Source organism: Gobio gobio (assembly GCF_949357685.1).
Source record: "Gobio gobio genome assembly, chromosome: 8".
Lineage (NCBI taxonomy): Eukaryota > Metazoa > Chordata > Actinopteri > Cypriniformes > Gobionidae > Gobio > Gobio gobio.
This window is the reverse complement of record NC_137114.1, coordinates 31,195,274-31,222,381: the sequence shown is the minus strand read 5'-3', so window position 1 is coordinate 31,222,381 and position 27,108 is coordinate 31,195,274. Positions and strand designations below refer to the sequence as shown.

Below are 27,108 nucleotides of genomic sequence, written 5' to 3'. Positions count from 1 at the left end.
TTACTAAAACTTGAATACATAAAACATTCTGAATGTACTTGGCAACAGGGGTTTGGTTGAAATAATGCTACTCTCCTACAATACCATTCAATAAATTGAAGTCTGTAAGATTTTTTTCAAAGAAATTAAGAGCCAGAGGACGCATTTAATTGATAAAAAGTGACTGTAAAGACATTTATATTTCAAATAAATGCTGTAATTTTGAACTTCCTATTCATCAAAGAATCTTGAAAAAATTGTATTTTCACAAAACTGTGTTTAACATTGAAAATAATAAATGTTTCTTGAGCATCAAATCATTATAATGATTTCTGAAGGATCATGTGACACTGAGCAATGATGCTGAAAATTCAGCTTTGCTATCACAGGAATAAATAACTTTTTTTAAATATATTAAAATAGAAAACAGTTCTTTTAAAATGTAATAGCATTTTACAGTACTACTGCTTTCACTGTAAATGCAGCTTTGATTCTTTTTGACCCCAAACTTTTGAACGGTAGTGTATATATACTCAATATACTATTATTTAAAATATATAAAGTGGTAATAATAAATAAATTGTAGATGTGTCCAAATGTTTGACTGGTAGTGAATGAGTGTGAATCAGTGCTATTTATTGTGGAGGTCATGAGACCATCAAGAGTGTTTGCCTGCTCCTATTAAGTGTCACATAACAAAGCCTGCTGTCACGGCCTTCAGAGGGAAAAAAATGAATTCATTCATACTCCTACAGTTCATTACATTCCTAGAGTGCCAAAAACACAGCATAAACCTGTCGAAGGTCAGAGTACATTCAAACAGGTTCTACATTGATTTCCTTAAGCATTGACAAATCATGAGAGTACTGTAGTAAAACCGCCAAAGAATTCATTTATACCACCTCCTTAAAATTACCACATAGACTTTTTGAAAAGATAAACATTCTGGACATCCGCCATCACTCACTACGGTTTACTCCTGCATAAATCATTTCCATAGCTGAGAACGCTTGTAAAAATATTCCTCGAAAACATGACACACTACATAAAGTGCTTCTGCTTGGCAGCTATTAAAAGGCACCTCAAAAGTTCATTAGCATAAGTATTTAGCGTTACATTAAGCTCATCTTTAGGTGTACAACCAAATATATTCACACCAACACACACTCCAGTGATCCAGACCTTAAATGGACCTTCATTACATTGGTGGAATATGTTTAGACTCCAAATTTAGTGTTTTTTTTTTCTTTTTCTCAGCTACATGAGAACATTCATATTGGGATGTCTCTACTTAATATTTAAATCATTAACACAATCAAGGCACTGAACATATATCTGATATCTTTAAGCTGGCATTGTACACCTAAAACATAACAAATAATCAAGAAAGCACCACATCTAAATGTGTCTGGACACCTGATCCAGATGAAAGCTAAATAAAATGTAGGGTGTATCGAAGGCTAAGAAGTAAGTACAGACAAAAAAATGCTGGAAATATGAACGGATTTGTGCTAGCTCGCACAATTTAAAATCCTAAACTCTGCAAAAGCACACTGCTTGACCTTTACCTGCCGACTAAACATGACAAAAAAGGTCTGTAAGGTATTGTCAAAACGAAACATTCACATTATTTTCTGCAAAAATACAGTACTTGATGTAGGCAAACTCATAAATCTTCTCTGCAAATCGTCAAACTTAAAAATCAACAGATTGGCCAGCTCTCTTCCTAACACGGACATTACATATACTGCACACAGTCAATCCATCTTGATTTGAAACCCATTTTTTTTTGTCCTGAGAGCATGACAGCAGGCTGACAGCTTAGATCCTTACATAATCATTCCGGATTTATATGCAAATATTATGAATTATGGCCAACATCTCCTTTCAACATACTTTTGGTTTATGAACCCCCACATTAAGTGGAGTAAAGCTAAAACAATAAACATTTATTTTATATATATTTTTTTCTTCATATATCTCTTTATAATATTAGCATATTATCTTTATAAATCTGACTAGTGTTTTTGACTCTAGCTCTGCATCGCTGTCAAACAAGCTTCATGCAAAGTTAGAATATCCTTTGACCTGAGTGATATTTACTATAGTTTACATGCACATCTGCACGTAGGAAAGTGAAATGAGAGAGAGAAGAGGAAGAGAGGGAGGTGGGTAGACGAGTACGGTTAGCTCTGTTCTCTGTGCCAGTCTGTAGTGTGGGCCAGTGCGTTCCCCTACCCTGTGTGTGTTTTGTGTGTGCAGGGTTGGCACAAACGCACTGGTGTCTATGTAAAGGACAGGTGTGAACCGTTGGATATCTGAGATGTGATGCTGGTGCTCCTACTCATGCCCTGCTCAGTGCGCCCTGCTGAGGTGGTCCTACTAAGCGCCTGGGGGCTGTTCCGCATCCCCACACTGCTTTTTGGCATGGCCCCTGGAGGGCCCGAGGCGGAGTGACCCCACGGAGGAAGCCCACCTCCTGGGATGGCTTGGCCCCAGCCCTGCTGGGCCTGTGCTCCTCCCTGACTCGAGTGGTAGTGGTGGCTGGCCCCTGAACCAATGCTGCTTCCCCACTGTGTCCCCTGAGAGCCATCTGAGTGATGCTGATGGGGGATCCAACTGGCCGGGGCCCCAGGGAAGCTGTGGCTGAGGCCCTCAGGAGAGATGTTAGCCAACACCATGTTGCTAAAGCCCAAGCGCATGCTCTCTGAGTCGAAAGCCTCAATCTCACGGGCCTGGCGCTCCAGCAGGCTACGGATACGCTCAGTGCGCTCGTTCTGCAGGGTAAACATCTCCTCTTCGATCTGTGAGACACAGCAGAGGAAATGTAGTCAAGTTGAATTATTAATATGGTTTTATATAAAGTTTAATGTGGAGTAGCCCAAACAATTTGGACACTTAAGGCATGATTAAACATGAATAGCAATGCATAAATATCAAATCATTATTGATAAATAATGATAAAATAATACATTTACACCATTCAATTAATTGTCCAAGGGCACTTTGGGACCACTGTCAAAAATAAAATAAAATAAAAGTTGTTTTCATAACAATGTCTGTATAAATAGATCATGCAGCACGTGTGGAGTGGAGAAATTCAACACAATACAAATATTTCCAGCTTCATATAGATTTTTTTTCCATTTCTCCACTCCACAGTTGCTGCTGGTTTTGTGTTTGTGTTGTATTTTTGTCTTTTCCACGCACCTTGTTGGTTGTTTTGTGAAGTTTCACCAGAATAGCCCCAAAAGACATATATATTCTATATTATAGAATTGATCTTGCTCAGCTGCATGACCACAATATGACAATACTAAATTTGACATATTTTACAATATTAAAACAAAGCTTTTTGATGCATCATTTTAAGTAATTTATACATATATGAAAAAAAAAACTGTGAAAGTGATTGTGTGTTTAAGTGTAGGACCTTGGTCTCCAGCAGGGCCCTCCGGAGAGACACTCTCTGCTCCAGCTCCTTCCTCTCTCGCTCCTGCTGGGCGTCCGTCTGCATTTTGATCTTACTCTGATACGCATTCAAAAGCTCCAACTCTTGCTGCAGCTGCATCCGCAGCACCTGACACTCTGCCTCCTGTGCCTCGTCCAGGCGCAACTAAGAGAGAGCGAGATCATCTGTGTTATTTGATCAGGCATTGATGGTGAAACAGTTTTAGCATATTGTTTTCTGTCTTTTACTCACAGCCTGTGTGGAGAGCATATTGTTGATGGTGTGGTCGTACTGCTCGGCGAGGATGGCTAGTTTCCTGGTTTGCTCCTCCTTCAGTCTCTTCAGCATGGTCTTGTGTTCGGGTTTTGGCGTGCTCTCCAGCAGGTGATTTCGCAGGGCTTTGTACTGCCGGGTCTGGATCTTACATGTATCCTGGAACTGTTTCTTGATCTGGAGCTCTTTGGACTGTCAGAGAAACAACACGATGGCAGAAACATCAGTAAACAGAATTAGTTGGAAAATAAATGAAGTAATTAGGGATGTGCAAAAGGTTTCTTCAGGGGCGTTCAAATAGGATGCATTCATGTGTTCAAAAACAGCTGGACTGAAGACAAAAGAATGAAATGGAATGCAGCGGTCCTCACTAAATAACTAGTTGGTTTTTTTGGATAGTTAGCTAATCAGGTAACCCTTTATTTTAAGGTGAGGTAGTTAATGATGCTTAATTACAACTAACCCTAAACCAAACTAACCCTAACTGTAGGGCTAGGTGATTTGACCTAAAATCGAAATCTTTTTTTGCCTTCATAGTTCAGACAAGGTTTGTACTGTAAATATGCTCAACTATTAAAGTATTAAACTATTGAGGTTGAGCATATTTGCCTGCACTCCCATTTGCGTGTCTCTGTTTTAGAGCCAATAGAAACTGAAACCAAATAGGTAGCACAATAATTAATTTTGCATCAGATATGTTACACATTCAGATCAAGTCTCCAACATGCAACGCTGCGTTGTTTTCACCCTCTGATGAGTCAGCAAAAAATTGCTTAATATGCACACAGGCACTAACTAAAAACAAATATAGATTTCATGTGGCGTTTTCGCTCATAACTTCATGAAACATGCACAGATCGTAGAAAATTGCACAGCATTATTTACAGCAGATTCTCACAATTAAAATGCATTACATTGATCACAAGATATTCCTCATGGAGGAGCAATATTACAAATTCCCTTTGTTAAGGGCTAAACAAAAAGGCAACCATGGTTCCAAATGCTGTAACTTTTGATTACTTTATGCTATCACCACAAAATTTGATCCAGATAGAGCTCACATGTAAGGAAGCTTCACTCATACCTTATTTCCTTAATAAGAAGTTATTGCGTGTCAAATAAGAAAAAATATGTAAAACTATAATATATTTTTTATATTTTTGGTCTTTTATCAGTAGTTTCTCAACATGAGAATGTCCAAATGTAATGTAATGTAATTTATATTTTCTAAAAATGTAAAAAGTGTTCTATCAAACGATACCTACCTTTTGACTCTCTTTGCTATAGTCTTGGAGTTATGAGTCTTTACTTTTGTGTATGTCACTAAGAAAAAAACGATCTAAAAATGCCTTCAGATCATAAAGGTTTAATGAGAGAGCGATTGGCATGTGTAAATTAGTCATACCGTCTCTCTATTAATTGTGAAGCTGTGGGTTGTAGTTACTTCAAAAGTAGAAAAGTCTATGATATAACTTTCTAAGCTACTTTAGTGATAAATCACAGAACAGTGTTGACAATGAGTTTCCACGCTCCTGAATTATCCTCTGCGCACGCAATCTTCACGTGATGTGCGGGCTACTGTCTATAATGATACACAGCCGGTGGTCTAAAATCGCTTGAATGTTCAAACTGTCAAGCCTTAAAACATACAATTGACAAAGTTTAGTAAAGACGCAAGTAAAAGTGATCTGGCTACAGGCTCTCTGCCACAGAAAACAGCTTGCGAGCACTGAAGTGCCATGTTTTCCATATTGTTGTTCTTGAATGGTGTAAAATTGCTTGAATGTTCAAACTGGCAAGCCTTTAAACCAGGGATGGGCAAACTCTGTCCTGGGGGGATCACTGCCCTGCAGAGTTAAGTTTCAACCCTAAACAAACACACCTGAACCAGCTAATCAATCTCTTCAGGATTACTAGAAAGCTACAGGCAGGTGACTGGACAGGGCGGAGTCACGTGACTACACACGGGTAGTAGAATGTTTTTAAGGGGAAAGTATTAACGAGATTAAAAAAACGATATAACCGACATGAGAAAATATACATCGGTTAGAGGTTTTAAATTTTGGTTTCAATTACTTTCGATTAATCGTCCAGCCCTACCTAACTGTCTCTCTATATTAAGTACAAGTAGTTAATAAATATTACTTAGTACTTATGTGAGTAAGTACCATGTAATAACGTCACCATAAAATAAAGTGTAACCCAACTAGGAAATAAGGAGGAAATAAATCCTAAAAACTATTACACCTCACTAATCAACTAGTCGATTGTTGGACAACTAGCTAGCGGACTATTTTACACAAAATTAATAAGGGGAATTTTTTTTTAAAACTAGTCGACCCATCCATAGAAGCAATCAGCTGGGTCAAGCTGAGTCAAATTGAATCAATTTGGTCGCCATCCCAGTTCAACCACTTTGCTACACACCCACCAAGCTTCTTTTCAAGGACTTGAGCAACTTACAGCCTTGACTGGAAAACTAGAGTGATTTTACCTTGAGGCTCTTAGGCTGCTGTCGGACCTCCATGACGTGTTTGCGTCTGAGCTCCCTCTCCCTGCGCTTGTTGTACTCCAGCTGGTTTGTGAGCTCGGTTTGGTGCTGCAGGCGGATCTGCTCCGCACGCATCTTCTGGATAGTGCTCAGGTGCCTAAACTCCAGCTCCTGCATGGACTCATGGTGTCGGAGCAGCATGGCATGCTCTAGATCCTTCTGCGTCTGACGTTTATTCAACTCCTGAGAACAGTCAAATGTCAGACTGATTTATGTCACTCATTTCTGGCTCAGTTTAAAGCCCAAAACTGAAGACATGAGTCCTAATTCAGATTTGTGAGTTTATGTGAGTTTATGCTCTCTGTCTGCTAACCTCTCTCATGAGATCTTGCTCCACGTTGTGACGTGCAATGAGAATGCGCCGTTTGAACCTGCGGCACTCAAGCTCCAGATACTGCCGCTGTCGGCGGAGTAGGTTGGCTTCCTCCTCTGCCTGGAAGTGCTGGAAGTTCTCCTTCTTCTTGGACAGCCACTCCTGCTTCTCCTTCTTTGGTGTGGACTGGTTCTCGTTCAGCTCCTGCAATGAAAAATTGCAATAAATGGGAATGTGTAACGGAATATAACGAGGATGAGAGAGGCTGTCCAGAGTGGCTTCCTGACCTCTTTGAGCTGTTCCTTGCGCAGTTTGTACTCGCGTTTCTGAGACTCCAGGAAGCTGTTGAGCTCCTTCTTCTGCTGGCTCTGAATGTGCTGCAGAAATTTCTTTTCATCGTTGGTAAAAGTCTTGGCCTGGTAGGCAGAATAATGCATTATAAAAACAGATCATCCATTCTGACTGTTCAATGTCTTTAACCTTAAACCTTTTGTATGATAATGTTTCAGTACATCTTTCTCCAATGTGCCTTGGTGCTTCTTGACGAGTTTGTCCATCTCGGCAGCAAAGCTGTTCCTCTGATTCTCCAGTTCTTTGTCTAGCTTGAGTCTGTGCTCGTCCATCTCGCCCTTCAGCTTGTTCTCGAGGGCCAGAAGGTGTTTCTGGTGCTGCCTGCGCATACGTTTGTAGCCAGACATCTGCTCGCGCACCTCAGAGTCCTGCTCGTGCTCTTGAATCTGACGCGTCACCTAGGACACACAATGACAAGCACTTGACCGGCAGAACAGAAAGTAGCTTTTATACCTTAAGTGCTGTAGAAACAGTGAACTATTAAACTTGAAGTGATCGGAGAGCACACAGACTCTCTGACTCTGTTCTTGGGTGGTAATCTGGCTCTCACCAGGGAGGCTGTGCGGATGGTGGCAAAGTGCTCTCGATTCCGGTACTGACGCCGTGGTGTCTGTCCTGGGGGAGACTGGGGCTCTGTGGGCTGTTTCTGAGCCTCTGTTTCTTCCGGGTAGCTTTCCTCCTCCTTCAGACACATTAAGCATATTATTACCAAATAGGCCATGAATATGTTCGATGTGCTTTAGATTTCAAAGACAGTCAAACAGCAGTTGCAAAGGTCTCACCCCTTAAACTTACAGTTTAGTGTCCTGCATTAATACTTCAAGCATTTTAGTAACTTTGACTACTAAAACCTTTATTTAACTATTAGCGGGTTTGACTTAACTAATAATTTGTCTCATGTAGCCACTGACTTAACTGCAAAAGGTCTGGGCCACAATGCAGTTTATTCTGTCCAAAAAAAAAAAAAAAACGCTCACACTAGGGCTGTCAAACTATTAATCATGATTGATCGCATCCAAAATATACAAATACAAGAAATATTTGCACGTATATAATGTATATATATAAATATATATATTTTATATTATATATAAATATAACAATTTTGTCTTAAATATATACATGCATGTGTGTGTATTAATGTGTGTGTATATATATATATAACAATTTTACTTACAGTAAACACAAACTTTTATTTTGGATGCAATTAATCGCGATCAATCAAGAAAGGTTGTACAGAAAATAGTGGCAAATGTGTGTAGGTGATCAGAATCAGAATTTCAAAAACTACTGTTTTTTTTTATTTTCACATAAGTGAAAAAGGCAATACCTTGTAAACACAACTTTGTTTACTGTAAAAACACAAATGGTGTCAGCCAATCAGATTAGAACTGGACAGATCGAGAAAGTGGTTTCCAGCTTTCTGTGCAATGGCCTTAGGCGGACAGTAAACAGTCCGTGGGAGTATCGTCTGTGACTGATCAACCTGTGTCTTAAGCGTTGAAGTAATGGTGACTGAGTGATGCATGCACTTTGCATTTAATACAAAGCAAGTCTGCAAAGAGAATAAATGTGAATGTAAATACAGTCGACTTGCTGCACGAACCGGTTTGACATGAATCATGGAGCTGTTGGGTATGATGGTTTGGTCTTTCTCCATCAGCAGGTCCACCTCACTCTTGTTGTCATCGGTGGCGTCTGTGGCATCAGGCAGGCTGTTAACCGAGCTGCTCTGTGAACTCGCACTGATGGACATGCTAGGGATGGACTGGTTACTGCCCACACTGTTTACTGTGCCTGTGCGGCCAGCACTGTGCTCCACTTCCTACAACACATTAAATAAACAGAAATTTCTCTTCAGTACAAATATCCTGAAAGTGTTGAGGCAATGCATGTCTATAGACCTGGATAAAAGACTTCCCCCCTCTGCGGGAAGACTGTAAATCACATTTGGCAGAGCACCAATGGTTGAAGGAGGTCGAGATATGCTGTTACAATAACTGACCTCCTCGTCGTCTGGGACCTCTGCCGCAGGGCCATTGTGGGCCTCCTGGAAGAGGATCTTTTTCATCTTGCGGTACTGCAGGTTGTCCAGCTCTCTCACAGCATCTTTGGTGCGCTGGATCAGGTCAATAAGCACCGACTCTGGCCGCTCGCGCTGGACAAATGCATGCTGCACACAACAAGAAAAGGTTATGATGATCAAGATAATGCTTTAAAAGAAAATGAGTGAGAATTTTTACTTGAAAATATTATTAGCTTCAATTGAACAAGGAGATTAACACATTAAACACACCAAATTCACACATTGTAAATTCTCCTAAGTTTGTTAACTAGCATAGATGGCTAGCATAGATGTACACTACTGTTCAAAGGTTTAAAGGTCAGTAAGATCTTTTTTTTTTTTTTTAAAGAAATTAATTATTTAATTTCTTTAATTAAAAAACAACTGTTTTCAACATTGATATTAATCACTAGGGGCCCTATTTTAACGATCTGAAACGCAAGTGTCAAAGCGCGAAGCGCAAGTAACTTTGTGGGCGGGTCTCGGCGCTGTTGCTATTTTCCCGGCGGGATAAATGGCTCTTGCGCCCGGCGCAAATCTAAAATGGGTTGGTCTGAAGTAGCTTCATTATTCATAGGTGTGGTTTGGGCGTAACGTGAATAAACCAATCAGAGCGTCATCCAACATTCCCTATAAAAGCAGGTGCGCAAGTTCCATTATGGATTGCTATTATTATGGCGTATTTACTAGGCGCACGCCAGGAGCGGTTCACAGCCGAGGAGACTGATGTTCTTGTAAGAGCAGTGAAAGACAGAGAAGTTGTGTTGTATGGGGATGGGAGAAACCCACCCAAAATAGCGTTGGTTAAACAGGCGTGGGAGGAAATAGCCACAATTGTTTCATCAGCTGGCATCCCCAGGACGTCGCACCAGTGCCGCAAGCGCTACAATGACACCAGAAGACAGGGAAAGTCCAAGCTTGCCAGCATCAATCGGGCACGCCGTGTAACGGGAGGTGGATCTGCCTCTACTCAGGACCTGACGCCAGCAGAGGACATCGCTGCGTCCACCCTCACCGATTTTTTTTCCTGGTTCTTGACGGACAAACCAATTTGTTAGATGTCCTTATATACATATATGTCTTGCCAGAAGTTGCCACTATTGGGCAAACAGGTCTCCTTAATTATTAGACTACAATTAGCCTGAATAATTTGTAAGCTAGATTTATGCCTATTTTTTCACATCTTCGTGGCACACCACAATGATTTCCGTCATCTCATGTGTTAATATTTTTTAGTGTAACAATTTATGATTTGCAAAAATAACTGTTGCATCTGTGTAGATTACATGAGCAAAGTGTATGCGCGTTGTGCACGCTATACATTATGGTCAAGCATGCGCCCTTAAAATAGCATAATGAACAACGCGCAACGCGCCACTGACTTTAGACTAGGTTTTTTCTGGTCAGTGGCGCAATTGTTTAATGGAACAGCAAAATAGCACCAGGGATTGTTTGCGCCGGAACACGCCTCCTTTTTTGCGCTGAACCGCCCAGGTAGCGCAAGTTCATTCACTAGTTTAGCGACGTGCTTCTGTGGAGGGAAAAGCGCGCTTTGCGCGGGTGCAAAATAGGAATGACACATGCGTCGGTGTACAAAGTCAATTGCGCTGGGTGCAAGATAGGGCCCTAGATCTTCTTTTTTTTTAGATACATTTTTATTTTAATCTAATATTACATTTTTTTTAATTAATCTGGGCTGTGTTTCCCAAAAGCATCGTAAGCCTAAATTGATTGTAGAGCCCATTGATGGCAATTGTTCTATGGTCAACTTAGGCTTAAGGTGCTTTTGGGAAATGCAGCCCTGAACTACTGGTTCGACCAGGCCAGCAAAAAAAAGGTTTTATTGTTAAGCTTTGCAACTCCCTTTTGTTACAGATGCGAGAAAACAGAAAGTCAGAGCATTAAGAATAACACTAAACAGCTAAAGGCATCAGAGCGCAGTGAAGATAAAAAAGATCACATTAAAATAAATGAATTCTGACAGCGTCCCTGAGCATTACAGAAGTATCCTCAGGAAGAACTCACTGAACTCCATACTTCTGTTTGAATAGAAGTTCTGTTTGTAACTTACTTTCAGCAGTTCTTCAGAGTTGGGTCTGTCCTGGGGCAACTTCTGTAAGCAGGAGTCCACAAAGTTTCTGAAGTAGTCCGTCCTGGGAAAAGAAAGAGCAGGATATTTTTCAATAACACAGCATTTCTCTAGTGTTCATTCACCTTCCTCAACTCAAAGCTATCACTCACCAATCAATGGATTGAAGGGATGGACTTTCATTCTGCGCGATATGGTATAAGGCACTCATTGCATTCATGTTGAAGAGAGGAGGTTTCCTTTCAGCTAGAGGAGAAAAAAGACTATTAGAAACTATTAGGGAAAAAAAAGTCTATATGAATCATATCATTTCATCTCACCTAATTCAATACAGGTTATTCCTAGAGACCAGATGTCAACCTTTCCATCATACTGACCCTCATCCATGGCCAGGATCACCTCTGGGGCCATCCTGAGATAGAAGAAAGAGCAAATATTGGAGAAAAACAGAAGATTTCAGTGTTATGTAATACAAACATAAACTATTAATAATACATTTTAGTAGTTGGCATGCCTAGGCAGAATCTGACAACAACAACTTTTCAATGCTTAAAATCTCATTAACTCAACCAACATTTAGGCTCTCCAGGCACGACCTGCAGACTTGCCTATGATCAATTCATTTATATAGTTTGATGAGGTCTATGAAGTTTATAACTGTTGAAAGTCTCAGAGATAAATGGGAAAAAACTCACCAATAAGGAGTCCCTACAAATGAATTAGCAGGTGAAGCGATAGAAGCAGAACCGAAATCTGCCAGCTTCACCTGTCCAGGCTCTGTGAGCAGGATGTTCCCAGCCTTGATATCCCTGTCAAACAGCAGGGTAAAAGGTAAAAGGGTGAACGTACAAAACTGAACCACAAACTGCCCTGCTTTATGTGGCGCTAGCAATGTCAACATTCAAAAGATTTCAATACATTATGTTTATCAACAGATTAAAATATTAGCAAGGCATGTTAACCTGCAAATATTTGCCACTCTGATAATATCTATCGATTTGATTGAATTAGAATGATGAACAGAATAAATTCAGCCAACAAAAAAAAAACGTTCCAAATAAATAAACAGTTTTGTCAATGGATAATAGACATTTTATTTCAATATATACACACACTACCAGTTTATTCCTGTAATGGCAAAGCTGAATTTTCAGCATCATTACTCCAGTCTTCAGTGTCACATGATCCTCCAGAAATCATTCTAATATGCTGATTTGATGTTCAAGAAACATTTACTATTTTTATCATTATCCATTTTGATTAATCTTTGTGGATACCATGATGAACTAACAGTACCATTCAAAAGTTTGGAGCAAGTAAGAAAAAAAAGAGCAATGACATTGGTAGAAAAATATTTACATGTTATTATTATTCAGGTTTGGTACTCCAGGAACTAAATATTATATATTTACACTGCATATACATTATATACATATATATGTGTGTGTGCACGCGTGTGTGTTTTAAATATATAAAGCCAGATTTGGTACTAAGAAACTACTCTACACTAAGAACTCACCTGTGAATCATGTTGTGGGAGTGAAGGTACGCCAACCCCTGCAAAGCACCGTGAGTAATCGCTGCTATCTCCATCTCTTGTAAAGGTTTTTTGTGTACTGCAAGTAAAATATATCTGGTTTATAGAGGTCTCTATAGAGGTTTAGCTCGGGAGATAAACAAATACTTCCATAAATAAATGCTTATTTTTGCTTGTTACTGGAGGATGTATATAGAGGCCACATATCTTTACAGCTAATCAGCACATTAAGCAAGCATCAAAACATCCAAGCTTACCCTCGAGAAGATCTGAGGCCGACCCCAGACAGTACTCCATAACCAGCTAGAGAGACAGAGACACATTTCAGCATGTAGTCCATGAACATAGAGAACAAATTTAATTACATCATAATGCAGAACTACCACTGACATAGACTTTTGACACAAAGCAATGTGAGCTGCTAGCAGGGTCAGGTTTCTTACCCATGCTGTGTGCTCTCGCAGGTAGCATCCTTTATATTCTATGCTGTTTGGATGCTTTATCCTCTGAAGGAATTTCACCTCCTTTATTATATCCTGCCATTTCTAGAAAAAAGATGAGAGTAGATTCGAAAGCAATCAGTGGTGAATCAATACATATGAAATACATAATGCGATATGCAGTTGTTATGCAAGGAAAACTCCTTTCTGGGCAGCAGGAGCATTCAAAATATTCGATCCTGCTTAGGAGCACAGGTTAAAAAGACATGACATGATTTGTCATCAAATAAAAAGAAAAAGAAAGAGTTGTGGTATTTCTTGTCTTTTTATGGAAAGATTGGAGTCAGATAAACGGTGAATATTAAATTTAATTTAGCTAAGGCATCATTTCAACATTTTTTAAAAAGTTTTTCCTTTTGATATTTGTTTTTTTTCCAGCTTTCTTATAATTAACAAAAACACTTTTTAGTTAAGGATTTTAGAATGTCCTCACTAAACCTTTAACAGGTCTACTGGTGAACAGAAAAAAAACTGTGTCAGAGCTCTGATTAAATAATGAATCATGGGATATATGCATAGGCTACAGTTTGGAGAGGGACACAATCATGTGTAAACGCTCTTAACTCCGTGGTTAACATGAAAAAATTGCATTTATTTTTACCTCATTGGACTGTTTTCCACTATATGACATTTTCTTGATGGCCACCACCTCTGAGGTCCGCACATCCCGTGCCTGTAAAAAGAAACGAACACAAATTCAGTAGATGAACGATTATGACTTCAGTGTTTCCTCGCAACCTAAAATAAGTTCAAAAGCCATTTTCTTGGGAGATACAAAAGTACTCACAAAGTATACAGCACCGAAGCTGCCATGGCCGATCTCCCTCAGGTCTGAGAATAGTTTTTCGGGGTCTTCTTTAAAAAAGAGATCTGCGATGTCGGGGTCTTTCAGACTCCCCGCGCGAACAGCGTTGGGCATGCTGGGAGGGGGCGGGGCCAGGGCCGCAGCCGCCAGTCACTATCTGGGTCTGCGACACGACAGCCCCCACTGATGGCTCATCTGCAAGACAGTGGCCTCATACGGACCAAAACCTGAGAGAGAGAGAGAGAGAGAGAGAGAGAGAGAGAGAGAGAGAGAGAGAGAGAGAGAGAGAGAGAGAGAGAGAGAGAGAGAGAGAGAGAGAGAGAGAGAGAGAGAGAGAGAGAGAGAGAGAGAGAGAGAGAGAGAGAGAGAGAGAGAGAGAGAGAGAGAGAGAGAGAGAGAGAGAGAGAGAGAGATTAAAAATAGGGATTAAAAATATGCAGAATATTTGTGAAAAATCTGGGGGGGTTTTTATTTTTATTCTGAATCAATAACACATCTGGACTCTACTGTATAGATATATGTCAACACTCCTGTGCTAAGAGTTATGTATTAACAGAAAGGGGGAATTCGTTTTTTTTTGACAACTCTAAGAGAAACTATGTGCTCAAACTGCTGTTTGCAGCAAAATACCCCAGGCTGATGCACCGGGTTTGCGCATTACAGCACATGTGGTCACTGAGCTCAACAGAGAGTTCCTCTTGTGAGCTTAAGAGAGGGAGAGAGGAAGTGTGCAGGAGACAACCAAGAGCTGCAGTCATAACACCAGTGGCCCTCCCATTCTTACAAACCCAGATTTTGGGGCGGTTTCCACAACATCGTTTTTCGTAAGCGTTTTAGCTGTTAATTTACACGACAATGGCATTTTGGGGGCCTGAAAATGCAAACTTTTGAAAACAGGTTTCAAAATGCATGTCATCCTATTGTTAAAATGGTCGGTGATGTCATGTGCATGCGTATTACGCATTCAGTCCACAGGCACATAGTATTTCTTTACAAAGTGACATCAACAACTATTGGCCTGGCATATGTATAACACAGTGTATTTATGTGTTTATGTATAATAATATATAACCATTTATGTGTTTCACATTCTTTCTGGGAAAAGAAAGCATCGCTACAACTTCTGAAAGTGACCAGCAGTGTTTTAGCAAAAATTTATGACACAAATCTGACAATATAATTTTAACATCAATGTAAACAAACAAACAAACAAACAAATAAATTCTTTCCCCAACTGGTATTGTTCACTTAAAGCATAACTGACTGTGTTTACATGAATACTCATCAAGACAGCCATTTTGACATAACTGTGTGTGTGTATTTGACAGTTTGAGTGTGTAACACGGCACGAAACAGAACTGAAGGGATCACACGCTTTCAGAGGCGGCTTGTGCGCACGTTTCGGTGTGTGTGTCAGACAGCGCGAGACTGCAAGGAGTTGTTTTTCGCAAGTTATTGTGTTTAATAACTCTTTTTAATGTCAAGTACGTCACATAAGTAAAAGTCGTGTGCCCAATCTATTCTCTGCTATATGCATCAACCTAAAACGTAAATTTTTCACAATGCTGAAGTAGCCTACTGAAATTATTCAGATATTGCGTGCTGTTGCGATATGCATATCGCGATATGAACATTTGCGATATTTCGATAATTTAGATATATTGCGCAGCCCTACCAGAGAGTCAAACTCCTGAATGACTCCACAGCCCTCAGCTTCCTCATCCAGCCTCCTGCACCATTCTATTCCATTCAGACCACCGTCAAGCTATCCCTTACACAGCTGACCAGTCAATCATTTTCAGTTTCAACGATTCAAAATCTCTCATTCAATGGTTCATTTGTCACTACTCAAATCCCCACTTCACAAGTCTCCAAGGCACTTTTTATACATCAGATTATAATTAAAGCTGCAGTCAGTAGTGTTTCCTCTTTGTCGCCATCTCTGTTCGAAATCTGCAATTGCAGTCATTCGCCGAATTATTAACTTTACGTGATTTGTGCCTCGACATGGCACAGCGCGGAGGAATCCAATGTTTTGAGGAGAATGTGCGGCTGTCAGTCACCGCGCGGTGTGGATACTGTCATTCAGAATCACAGATTATACTTTTTGAAAGTATGACCAACATAAGAATTTTCACCGGAAATGTCATCTGAACAAGTAAGTGGATAACATCTTCATCAACTTTTGTTCTGACCAACTAAGGGAAAAAAACCATTACAGTAGGCTAAATCATGATGATTAAATCTAACAATCGCTTATCATATCACGTCAAACCATGCAAATTACACTTTGTTTATAAATTGTAAATGTTAACATCCACATAGCGTGACTACAGTGTATTAGGGCTATACCTGTAGTTTAGTTTCCATTTCTGTGCAGTCTAATTTCTAACTATCATATAGCCTACCAACAAATGATTGTGGAGTAACTGTTAGAGGTGAATTGCTCCCTCTCATATATAGCTAGCACAAAATAATTGATATGTACCATAATGCACATAGCAAAACGAGAATGGCACAACAAAGAAAACTCTGTAACTGTATGAATTAAGCGAACAAGTGTGCTTCTATTACATAATTGAACAATTGAAATGTCTTGTCCAGCAGAAAAAAAGTGTCTCTGCGTCCGTTTTGAACCCCTTTAAAACACGGTGTTCACGCCACCTTTCAAAAGCCATTTTTATCCTTCTTTTTGCATGGGCCCGGTTGAAGTCTCTTTTTTTCTGTAGCCACTCCGAGGGTGCGTCTCAATCAGCCCCCTAGCTCAGTAGTAGGGCACTGATCAGGGAGTCAGCCCGTTGACTTATGTCTTGATCAGTCAGTGTCCTGAATACTGAGCTAGGGGGCTGATTGAGACACACCCCGAAAGACTGAAGTCTTTTGCATTTTACAACGGGTGAATCTCCAGTTGTCACTGGTGATTGTGTTTGAACCTTTCTGGATCTGCCATCAAATTGATAAGTTTAATTATATTAACTTCAAGTGCTGTGAGAAAAGGCTATAAATCTCCACCTCCAACATCCTCACACGCAGTATAACCTACTAGCCGGGACTCCTTCTTTATGTGTACAGATGTGACATAATGACGCAAAGACATGCTTGAATTTCCCGCGGAAATCCACCAGTACCACTGGAATATAAAACATTATTACAAGTTTACCGTTGTAAATCGAGCCAAGGTAAGCAGATAGTATTGAACACTAGCTGGTTATGTACTTGCTCAAATTTATTTTGGATCATTTTTAACCCAAAAAAAGTTACGGACTGCAGCTTTAATGTATAAAATAATATGAAGGTGCTAATTCATATACAGCACAACTGTTTTCAACAATGATAACAAATGGGCACCAAATCAGCATATTAGAATGATTTCCTAAGGATCATGTGACACTGAAGACTGGAATAATGATGCTGAAAATTCAGCTTTGCCATCACAATAGAATACAATAGAAGAGTCATTTTTTAATTAGAAATTGAAATAATGTCTGATAGAGATGATCCTGATGTATATAAAACAGTGACAGAAATATCCGACTTCATCTGATGCAGGTGGAGTGGTTTATTGGCGAGAGGCTGTTGTTAATAAGCTGAGTAAGTCAAGCACACTCCGGCCAAAACTCAGGAGAGGGATCGCTTCCAGCACCGGCTCCCATCTAAAGCCCAGCAACAACTAGCACGTCAGTTTCCATGGCAACAGCAGCTCTTAGCCAATGGCCAAGAAGCAGCAAACTACCCTCTCAGAACACCCTCTCGAATGATGTTTATCTGCTTACGTGCATGACTGACTAACTGACAGAGCGATATAATGAGACATCATGACACCTGGTTCACAGCTGTACGCATCTGAACTGAATCATTCCAGATAGACGCACCTTATAATCTTTCTGTTGAGAATTTCTTCAGCTCCGCTGCGTCACGGTTACTAACATCCGTCACTATTCCAAATGCAAACCCTGGGAGTTTGCATAACTATGTCACCTTGTCCATGATTAGCCTGACTTCTGGACTGACACACAGGATGGAGTGAACAGCTAATATCTACACATCAAAGGGAATATAGCACCATCACAAAACACAATTATTATATCAGTTGGTTTTGGAGCTCATAGTTGGGAGGGATGCACAAAATGGACTTCAAGGCTATGTTCACACTGTCAGTCCAAATACAATTATTTGTGCATCTGATTAAAATCTAATCTAAATTATTGACTGTCCACCAGTGGCGGAGCCAGGATTTTTTCATAGGGGTGGCCGGGCAGGTGCCAGCAACCAGTCTGGGGTGGCACAGAAATCTTCATTATTTATTTCAACATAAAAATTTGTTTTTATTTTAGTGCCTACAACACAACTGCATACAGTTAATTTGTACTTAATTAGGGGCCAAGCACCGAAGGTTTGTACTGTATTGTATTTATTTTATCCATTATTATTATTAATATTCCGCTCTTGAGTGTATGGCAGCCCATAGAACCGCTTGCGGGAAAGTTATGAAATTTGGCACACTGATAACCCAAAGGGCTAGAAACTAAATTAGGGGTGCTTAGGCCAAGGGTGGCCAGAGACAGTTCACCCAAAAAAATGATTGTTTGTTTTTTATTAAGAAAAACTGTTTTTTTCAAAAGGAAAAAGGAACGTCAGTGGTGTCCGAAACAACATTAGCTGTTTCCATTCACCTATTTATATGCACATTTTGGGATACTGCATTAAAAAAAAATGCTGGATGAAACCAAGATGTGCATGAATTCTAAATAGGCGGATACTTTTGAGCATAAACTACAATGGACACACTATGACTGAAAAAAAATCCCTCGATGCACAACAACAACAACAACAACAACAAAAAACTCATGTGACTTTCCCTCAAAAGTGAATGCGATTGGATGACTGGACTAACTAGTGGACCAATTTCATTGCACATCATCTCAAATGCCTGAACCATCAGAATGTCATCAGAATGATTTGGTATAATGACCGCCCAGAAGTGTCTCACATGATTGCATTCCTAAACACCATGCATCCGAACTTAAAATAACAAGACATTGTTTATTGCATTTTGTCTATGCACAAGATGCAAATCATTTATGATATTGGAAAAAAGACTTCACCCATTGCACCAACTTCCATTTTTATTACAGATATTTTGCACCAATTTCTCAGGAAGTGACGATTTTGTTCTCTTGAACACATGGAATTGAAGCGCTGCTTTATTTGCAAAATTCACAAACTTCACAAACCTCACAAACATAGCTACGGAGTCAAAAAACACTGTAATATTTTAAAATAGCCTCTTTTGTGTCTTCTTTTCAGTACGGTCGACCGATATTCGCCATTTGTCATTCTCCGCCTTCATTAGTTATGGTCTATGCTCTATGGTAGTTAACAGTTTTGTCCAATATGTTACTAGATAGAACTGTTAAATAAATAGATAGAACTTGTCTTTATTTGAAAAAAATATGATTCCCAGTGCGCGTTGGTTACAAGGTTTACTTCCTTTCCTTTATTAGTGAAAAATACTGTAATAAGATTACAGAATCAAGAAGTTGCAATAAAGCATAGGCTTTATATTAGCCATCGTACTGCTCTCTAAGATATCGGCATCGGACACTAGTTACTTTAATGAAATAATTATACCATTTTTATGATTACATGATTCTGGGTGGCACATCCTCATGAGGATGAGTAAATGATGAGAGAATTTAAATTTGTGTGCATGGTCCCTTTAAGATAGTTATGTTGATAACAGCAAACATTGTTATAATTCATCTAAACACTCTCATTAATAACCATGTTGTCATAGCTGTGCAAACAGCCTGCATTCCGTATGTGTGCTTTATTAGTAAACACCATCAAACTATAGCCACATAATGACCTCATTCTAAAATAGCGCTTTGTTTGTTGCTGGAGCTCACTGGGTTCTGGCCGCCGCTCCCCCCTCAGAGATGCTCAGATGATCGGCTACACAGACACAATGCTCAGAGCTCAGGGCTGATGTCTCAGTCACAAGACCGGCCCGAGTGCCGGCCTCCCACCACACCAGCTGCCTCACACTCTCTCTGCCCACACACACACACACCAATCAACCCACTCAACTCACACCATCCCGTTCACCTTTACACACGCATGAGCACTATAGGTGCAGAGCTGGCAGATACACTAACTATATCTGAAAATGCTCACAGTCCGTGGGCCAAATCATGCAGGGTGTCAGGCATTTTGAAAGGTTGTTTGAACTTGAATTTATATACATTTCTTTTTATTTCGACACCAATTACCAATAAGGCACGTTGTATTAAGTAAAGTGTAATGATAATGTAAACAGAATGAAAAGCCCTCCGTATGGCATGAAGGTGAATGAGATCATGATCAGTAAATATACCGTTTATGATCACATGATCCCGGGTGGCACATCCTCAGGATTCATTTTATAATATGACATCTTTTCATTACTTTTTTGATTTAAAGCCCAACATGTTTTATATGTAAATATTCTCAGAATTATTTTTTTATATACATTTTAAAATGTTCCTGTGATGAGAATGCTGAATTTTCAGCATCATTACTCCTGTGCGATATGACAATTTATATCTGATGGACGAAATAAAAAGTATCTTGTTTCATATTATGTTCTATCGTTTATTTCTTGGTGTCGCCAAATACATTGTTTATGGCAATACTTTTTCATCATTTGGATGACTGCAATCTTACACGCCACCACGAGGATGCAGGCAGAAACATGAATAACAGCATGGCGAGTGAAGGGGAGACAGAACCGGGTGGCTCCGAGCTGGAGTCTGTGTTCGTGTGTCACAATCATAGACGGTCACACGCAGTAGCTCAATATAATGATACACATCCGATGGTCTAAAATCGCTTGAATGTCCAAACTGGCAAGCCTTAAAACACATACAATTGATCTGGCTTCAGGGCTCGGGCATTGTCACAGAAAACAGCTCGCGAGCAATGAAGTGCCATGTTTTCCATATTGATGTTATTGAATGTTGTAAAATCACTTGAATGTTGAACGCATACAACTGACAATCTTTCGTTAGGACACTGTCTGCCTGTGTTGACTCTGGGTGCTTCTCAATATCCCTCCTCGTTTCCTCACTCCTCCGTCCTTCATCCTATGACCCGGAAACCGACCGAGCTCAGCCATCTTGTAGGACATCTCAATTCTCTAATTGCACCGCGAGGAGGCGAGGATCGAGGAGTGAGGAGGCTTCCTGAGGAGTCATGAGCAAGGATACACAGGTGTACCCTTTGCGGAAGTGTTTTATCGACTAAACGTGACGCACATATAAATTCTCCTCCCCCTTCACATCTTGCCACAGTTAATTAATTATTATTATTATTATGTTTACATGTTCAAGACACAAATGTATGTCAAATAACAAAAACTGACAGTTGCAGAATTATATCAAAGCACAAGCTAAAATGAAAGAAACAAACTGTAATACTACACAACAAATAAAAAGCAGTTAATATCTGGGAATAATTAGTTGTTATTAATAACTGGTAATATTAAATAAAATATGGACAAACGTGGTATTGTGTAGGGGTTGAAACTATTACAATATAAATAGTTATCTCTAATGTTCAAGAATGCAAACTAAATCCAGCGGTGTAGATCATCATTAATTGACGACGCTTTGAAGTGACGCTAAAGGGAGCGAGGATATATCATTTCACTTTATTCAATTCCTCCGTACTCACGTCTTTTCCTTGCATCCTTCCCTCGCATTCTAAAGGGGTGGAGCTAAGACGCGAGGAAAGGAAACAGGGATGCACAAACAAGAATTGAGAAGCACCCAAGGGGGTAATCCAGCCCCCAGAAACCGTACCCTCCATAGGCGCGGACATTGCTAACCAAGCCATCACCTGCTGTTAGAATCCCATTGACTCCCATTCATTTTGGCCTCACTTTGACAGTGAATATCTTTACATCTGAGGCGTTTAAAGACTCTATTCGTCCATTGTTTATTTCTAAACAAACACGACAATGTATAAAAGGCTCCATTACCTTGTATCTTACACTATCGCCCCGTTGAAGCTGTTTTTGTAAAATATAGGCTAATGATTGCGTCATAACCACGCGACTGTGTCTCGCTGTTGAAGAAATTACCGTATAGACCCGAGGAGAAGCTCATAGGCAATCTTTTACTTTCTATGAGGCAATCGGGGGGACGTGGAGGCATAAACGCAGATAGAGATGTTGCAGATCCTGCTTCATTCATCAAAAGTTGCTCCTGCTCACCCTCTCTGTAAGATTCGGTGATTCAGATTTACGTTGCACAACTACTAGAAGACTTGCCACTGTCAGACAGGTTGCTCACGTCACATCTACGTCGTCAAGCTCAGTCTGAGGCTGCGCAGTACGCTCAGCCATCAGGAAGTGAGTGCCTCTATCTGACTTCAATTATCTCCGTTGAAGTCTATGGGCTCGCTCTGTCCATTTCTTTTCTGTCTATGGAAGCACCCTCTTTGTTTGAGTTCGCCTCTATTGCTGCCTTGCCACTGAATGGACGGGGTGGAGTCACATGACTACATGCACGTTATGTTTTTAAGGGGAAAGTATTAATAGGATTAAAAGCCGAAACAACCGATATGGGCAAATTACTCGGTTAGAGTTTATGAATTTCGGTTTTGATAAAAAAAAATCGTCAAAAATACTAAAAATAAACCATAGAGTAAAACGTTAGACTGGGCTTTTCCAGCGGCACTACATATAACAGAGACTCGTGACGATGTCAATGTCTAATTCATCACGACTTGTTTTGTTATTGGATGAATCAGCGTTTGTGAATAAATCTTTTAAATGAATGATTCAGTGACAAACACTTCAAAATAAAGGGAGAAAAATAATCACATATGAATGAGTACATTTTTGAGTATATCCTTTAAAAATGTAAAAACAGAAATAGTCCTTTCCACGTGGTCAATATATAGGCCTATAAACTATTCATTGATTGAATTAACAGAAAAGGTACTATATCGTGATATATATCGTTATTGGGATATGAGGTGACTTATATCGTCATATGAGATCTTGGTCATATCGCCCAGCCGTAATTACTCCAGTCTTTAGTGTCCCATGATGCTTCAGAATCTAATGCGCTGATTTCTGTTCAAGAAACATTTCTTATTAATAGATGTTAAACACAGATGTGGTGCTATTATATATTTTTGTGGAAACCATGATACATTTTATTTATAAATGAAAGCTTGTTCATTCCATTTTATTCCTACCTCCTTAAAAAATTAACATTCAAATGACTATTCAGCAATGACACAGACTGTAAGGGCAGGACTTTGAAATACAGAACGAGATGACACCCCATCATGCCATTCAACAGACACAGAAGGAATGTGGCAGGACAGGACGACACAACGGGAGGGCAGGAACTGCCCACATGATGTCGTTTTCTTTCACTCACTGTTACTCTATTTCCTGTTCACTCAGCTCATGTGCTAATGGCACTTCAAATCTCCCAGTGCTAATCAGCTCTTTAAGTCAACATCAACATTCTTCACTCCTTCACTCATTTCCTTCAAACTTTATCTCATTTTCCAATGAACTGACAAGTTTAAACAAAACTCAGTCAATGCAAAGCCGAGCCACACAAATGGAGAAATGAGTTGCTATTCAGGAATGTGTGAAAAGCTGAAAAACAGAACTGCAACTTGGGCCTGCTACCGCAAAGATGTGAAATACAAGGAAATAGCTCTATCTGTCCAAAAACCCAGCTTGTTCATGCATAATACTATCAAAAATGTCCTTTCAGGGAATTTACACTGTAGATATTACCATTACCGTCCTACACCTATATCCCTGTCCATAGACACCATCTGGTTAGGGCTAGCCTGAAAGAATCCATCAGGAAATCAAACAACTTACCCCTCTCCTTAAATCAAGTATCACAACATCCTTTATATTCAGAGAAACAGGAATGTCTAGGAAACTCCTCTGTCCACACAGGGAGTTCCCCTCATTTGCCAGACAAACAGCAGCACAACTCCAAGTCTGACCCGGTCCTTCGCCACAGGCAGAGCTTTAGAGATGCTGTCCCGTGCCGGCGGTGCACCGCTGGGTATTTATAAACACTGAGTATGACCTTGCGAGTGATTAGGCCCTACGTCCATGCTGCACCTGTGGAGATCATTTCATTTGGAAATAGTACCATGGGCACTATTTATTTAGTAGACAAATTATAGCTGCTAAGTAGTATTTATATTATTGTTCTTTCCAAGCAATAAAACATTTTTTTTACTAAATCAATTTTACTTTTCAATATATTTTTGAAAAAGCCCTTGATGCTTCTTTGGGATACATTTGGCCGTTTTTATTTTTATTTTTACAATAAACTAAACAAAAAACAATGTCTTTATGATATACTTCCAAAAAATAGGCCAAATATTAAAAATGTTATACACATTATATGATGATGGTACATAGTGTTCACTGCTGTAAATATTACTACTTACAATTACATTTATATCTTATTTCATTAATATATATTTTAAACAAATCCTTTGTGACAAATTTAAAAATACAAGTTTGTGATTTTCTTTTTTTTGTGAAGGTCCCAGTTAAAATATTGGCAGCACTATTACAAATGACAAAAAACTACTGGTTCAGCAATAATAATAATCAAACATAAATAAAATAATATGCAAATATTATTACTATCAATTTAATTATAAATTATTATATTAATTATAATAAACAATATATAAAATGTATTATTAATACATTTATTATACTATAATATGTACGGCATGCAAGTTAAATTCAGAATTACTGGGCCAGCAATAATAATAATAATAATTATAATAATAATAATAATAATAATAATAATAATAATAATAATAATAATCATAATAAAATGCAAATATTATGATTAACAATTTAATGATAAATTATTATATTAGTTATAATAATATAATAAATGTATAGTTAATACATATATTGTACTATAATATGTATGCAAGAGCCAGTAATAATAATAATAAATAAGCACTTATATAATAACCATAATTAATTGCTCAGGAGGACAAAATTCTAATCTGGTCAGTGCAACACCAAAGACCTCACGGTGCGAGAACAGCTATACATTTAGGATATTTGAGACAACTGCCATCCCACAAGAGAGAGAAATGCATGGAAAGAATCAAAACCGATACACCAAACTTGTGTTAGTCACTTGATGACATCAATGATAATCAGAAGTCTGATATCAGATGGATGTGGGAGTGGAGACCCCGAGGGCTCAGTGTAACGGATGCTGTGCGGAGAGAGGACAGAGGCCCAGATTTAAGAGGCAGCAATGAGGTCAGAGAAAGACAATCATGGTGGAGAAAGCAGCCAGTGTCTCTCAACAACAGAGGCACTATTCAGCCTCTCATTCACATACCACCAGTTTGCATGTTTATGAGCAATGCAAAGTCATAAACAAATGCAGCAGAGCTTCATTGCATTTCAATCAGAGCTGCCATTCCCACTGTGGCAGGGCAAACCCAGCATACGAGCATCAATATACAGGTAGCAGAAGCAATGATAATGTCTAAGAGCCATTTATGAATCATCAGATCTATAACAATGAAGCCAGCATCCCATTGACAGGTAACGTTAGCCATCATGGACATGTAAAAATGTCAACAGTAGGTCCATCCATCATTATCATTCAGTCTGTGCATCTCAACTGAGCAAATACATCTAATTAAATGGTTGTTTACACAGATACATCAGCAAAGTCTACAAAGCCGGGAGATGCACGTTCACTTTACCTGAACAGCATGGTTAAGTATTTCAGATCACAATAAATCAATCATCACATCTTAATACATATGGCATACATCATAATGGCCAGAATAGACAAGCACTCCTGGTGACATCCAGATTACACATCCCAGAGCTAAAATCCCAACATACACATGCATTTCTACGTGGTGAATAAGATGATGATCTGTTAACAGCTTCATCACCTGCAGCCAAACTTCTACAGTCAAACCCATGACTTGGGTGGAAACTAATAAACTTTGATCAAAACAGTTGCGTTTGAATGTTAATTCACTGGAATCGGTTGCATTAAACTGATAAAGGTTAAACTAACCCCTTCTGCGGTGATGAAAAGCAGGACGTGTTTATTTTGACATGAACTTAAGTTAGCAGAGGAGCTAACAGCTCACTTACCCTCCCAACAGGCCAGGATGAGCAGCCAGCCCGAGAAAACTCCTCCGACCACAACAACAACAAACCCAGCGGACAAAAACACGCCTACCGACCCCAAATCAGTCCCCGAAAACTTATCGCTCGCTGTCAAGCATGAGTGTCCTCTGGAGAAACTCCTCCAGCCCGGAGCTGGCTAACGGTGGCCCCGCAGCTCTTCACTCTCCCGGGCTACTGCTGCTAAAGATGGCGTCCGAGACAGATCCACTCCCTGACGGCTTAAAAACAGAGATAAACACGGTCCTTTTACAGACCGACGACGAGACTACTTCTCAGATTCGGTGCGAAATGCTCGAGGCTGTTGTTTTTTTAACCAGTGTGTTTGAGCTGTGGGGTGATGATCATGTTGTGATGGTGGCTGTGATTTTTCTCTCTCTGCCCTCCTCTAGTGATGTCCGATTCGCCAACGAATCATTCTTTCGAGCCGAATCATTTTGGACTCGCTCGAGCCAATTCGTAAAGGCGCTTGAGAAATCTTTCCATTGTTCTCTAAAAAAAGTTTCTTAAAAAATATAATATAATATATATCCAAAAAGCAGGTTTAAAAGTACGTTACATATTTTTTATATACAGTAGTACGCTTTCATAGCGTTTTCAAGCAACTTGTATAGTATCCACACAGGTTTTTCTACTTTGCGCTCATGAACAGAAGTCGCTTGTCTGTGGAGGTAATCATAGTACATCGCTCTATATTTTGACTAGTCAAACAAAACTTAATACAAAACATATGATGAACTGCGGTATTTTCCTAAAACATATTTACTAAAATCGTGAGTATTTCTAGAGCGCTTTGGGGTGGCGACTTAAATGATTCCATGAATCGGGTTTTTTGAACTGGTTCACGAAGCGAGCCGATTCTCTAAAAAAGATTTGGACCAATGCTGCCCTCATCCTTTCGTCTTGGTTCCTGGAACGCCAGTTCCGCCCTCCCAATGTGGGAAACTCCCACCGGCCCCAAGAGACAGAGC

At 39.5% G+C, this 27,108-nt stretch overlaps 1 protein-coding gene across 1 annotated transcript; it reads right to left on the bottom strand.

Moving 5' to 3' along the window:
• taok1a (TAO kinase 1a) lies at window positions 1-26,775 on the bottom strand. The gene is made up of 20 exons (XM_079824248.1): window positions 26,105-26,775; window positions 13,897-14,141; window positions 13,711-13,782; window positions 13,053-13,154; window positions 12,867-12,912; window positions 12,592-12,688; window positions 11,768-11,881; window positions 11,393-11,484; window positions 11,225-11,318; window positions 11,055-11,136; window positions 8,924-9,091; window positions 8,525-8,743; window positions 7,469-7,600; window positions 7,080-7,316; window positions 6,855-6,983; window positions 6,568-6,771; window positions 6,198-6,437; window positions 3,683-3,895; window positions 3,413-3,595; window positions 1-2,783 (listed from the first exon to the last, which is right to left on the bottom strand). Exons 2-20 carry the CDS (start codon window positions 14,026-14,028, stop codon window positions 2,265-2,267), a joined length of 3,075 nt encoding a protein of 1,024 aa, XP_079680374.1. The 5' UTR covers window positions 14,029-14,141; window positions 26,105-26,775; the 3' UTR covers window positions 1-2,264.
• Window positions 26,776-27,108: the final 333 nt, after the last annotated feature.

Excerpts from the sequence above, each read along its gene's own strand:
- taok1a (XM_079824248.1), bottom strand. The coding sequence starts at position 14,028 with ATGCCCAACGCTGTTCGCGCGGGGAGTCTGAAAGACCCCGACATCGCA. Across the intron at positions 11,137-11,224 it reads TCCCTTCAATCCATTGATTG|GACGGACTACTTCAGAAACT; the intron begins GTGAGTGATAGC and ends TTCTTTTCCCAG. Across the intron at positions 2,784-3,412 it reads GGGCCCTGCTGGAGACCAAG|ATCGAAGAGGAGATGTTTAC; the intron begins GTCCTACACTTA and ends TGTGTCTCACAG.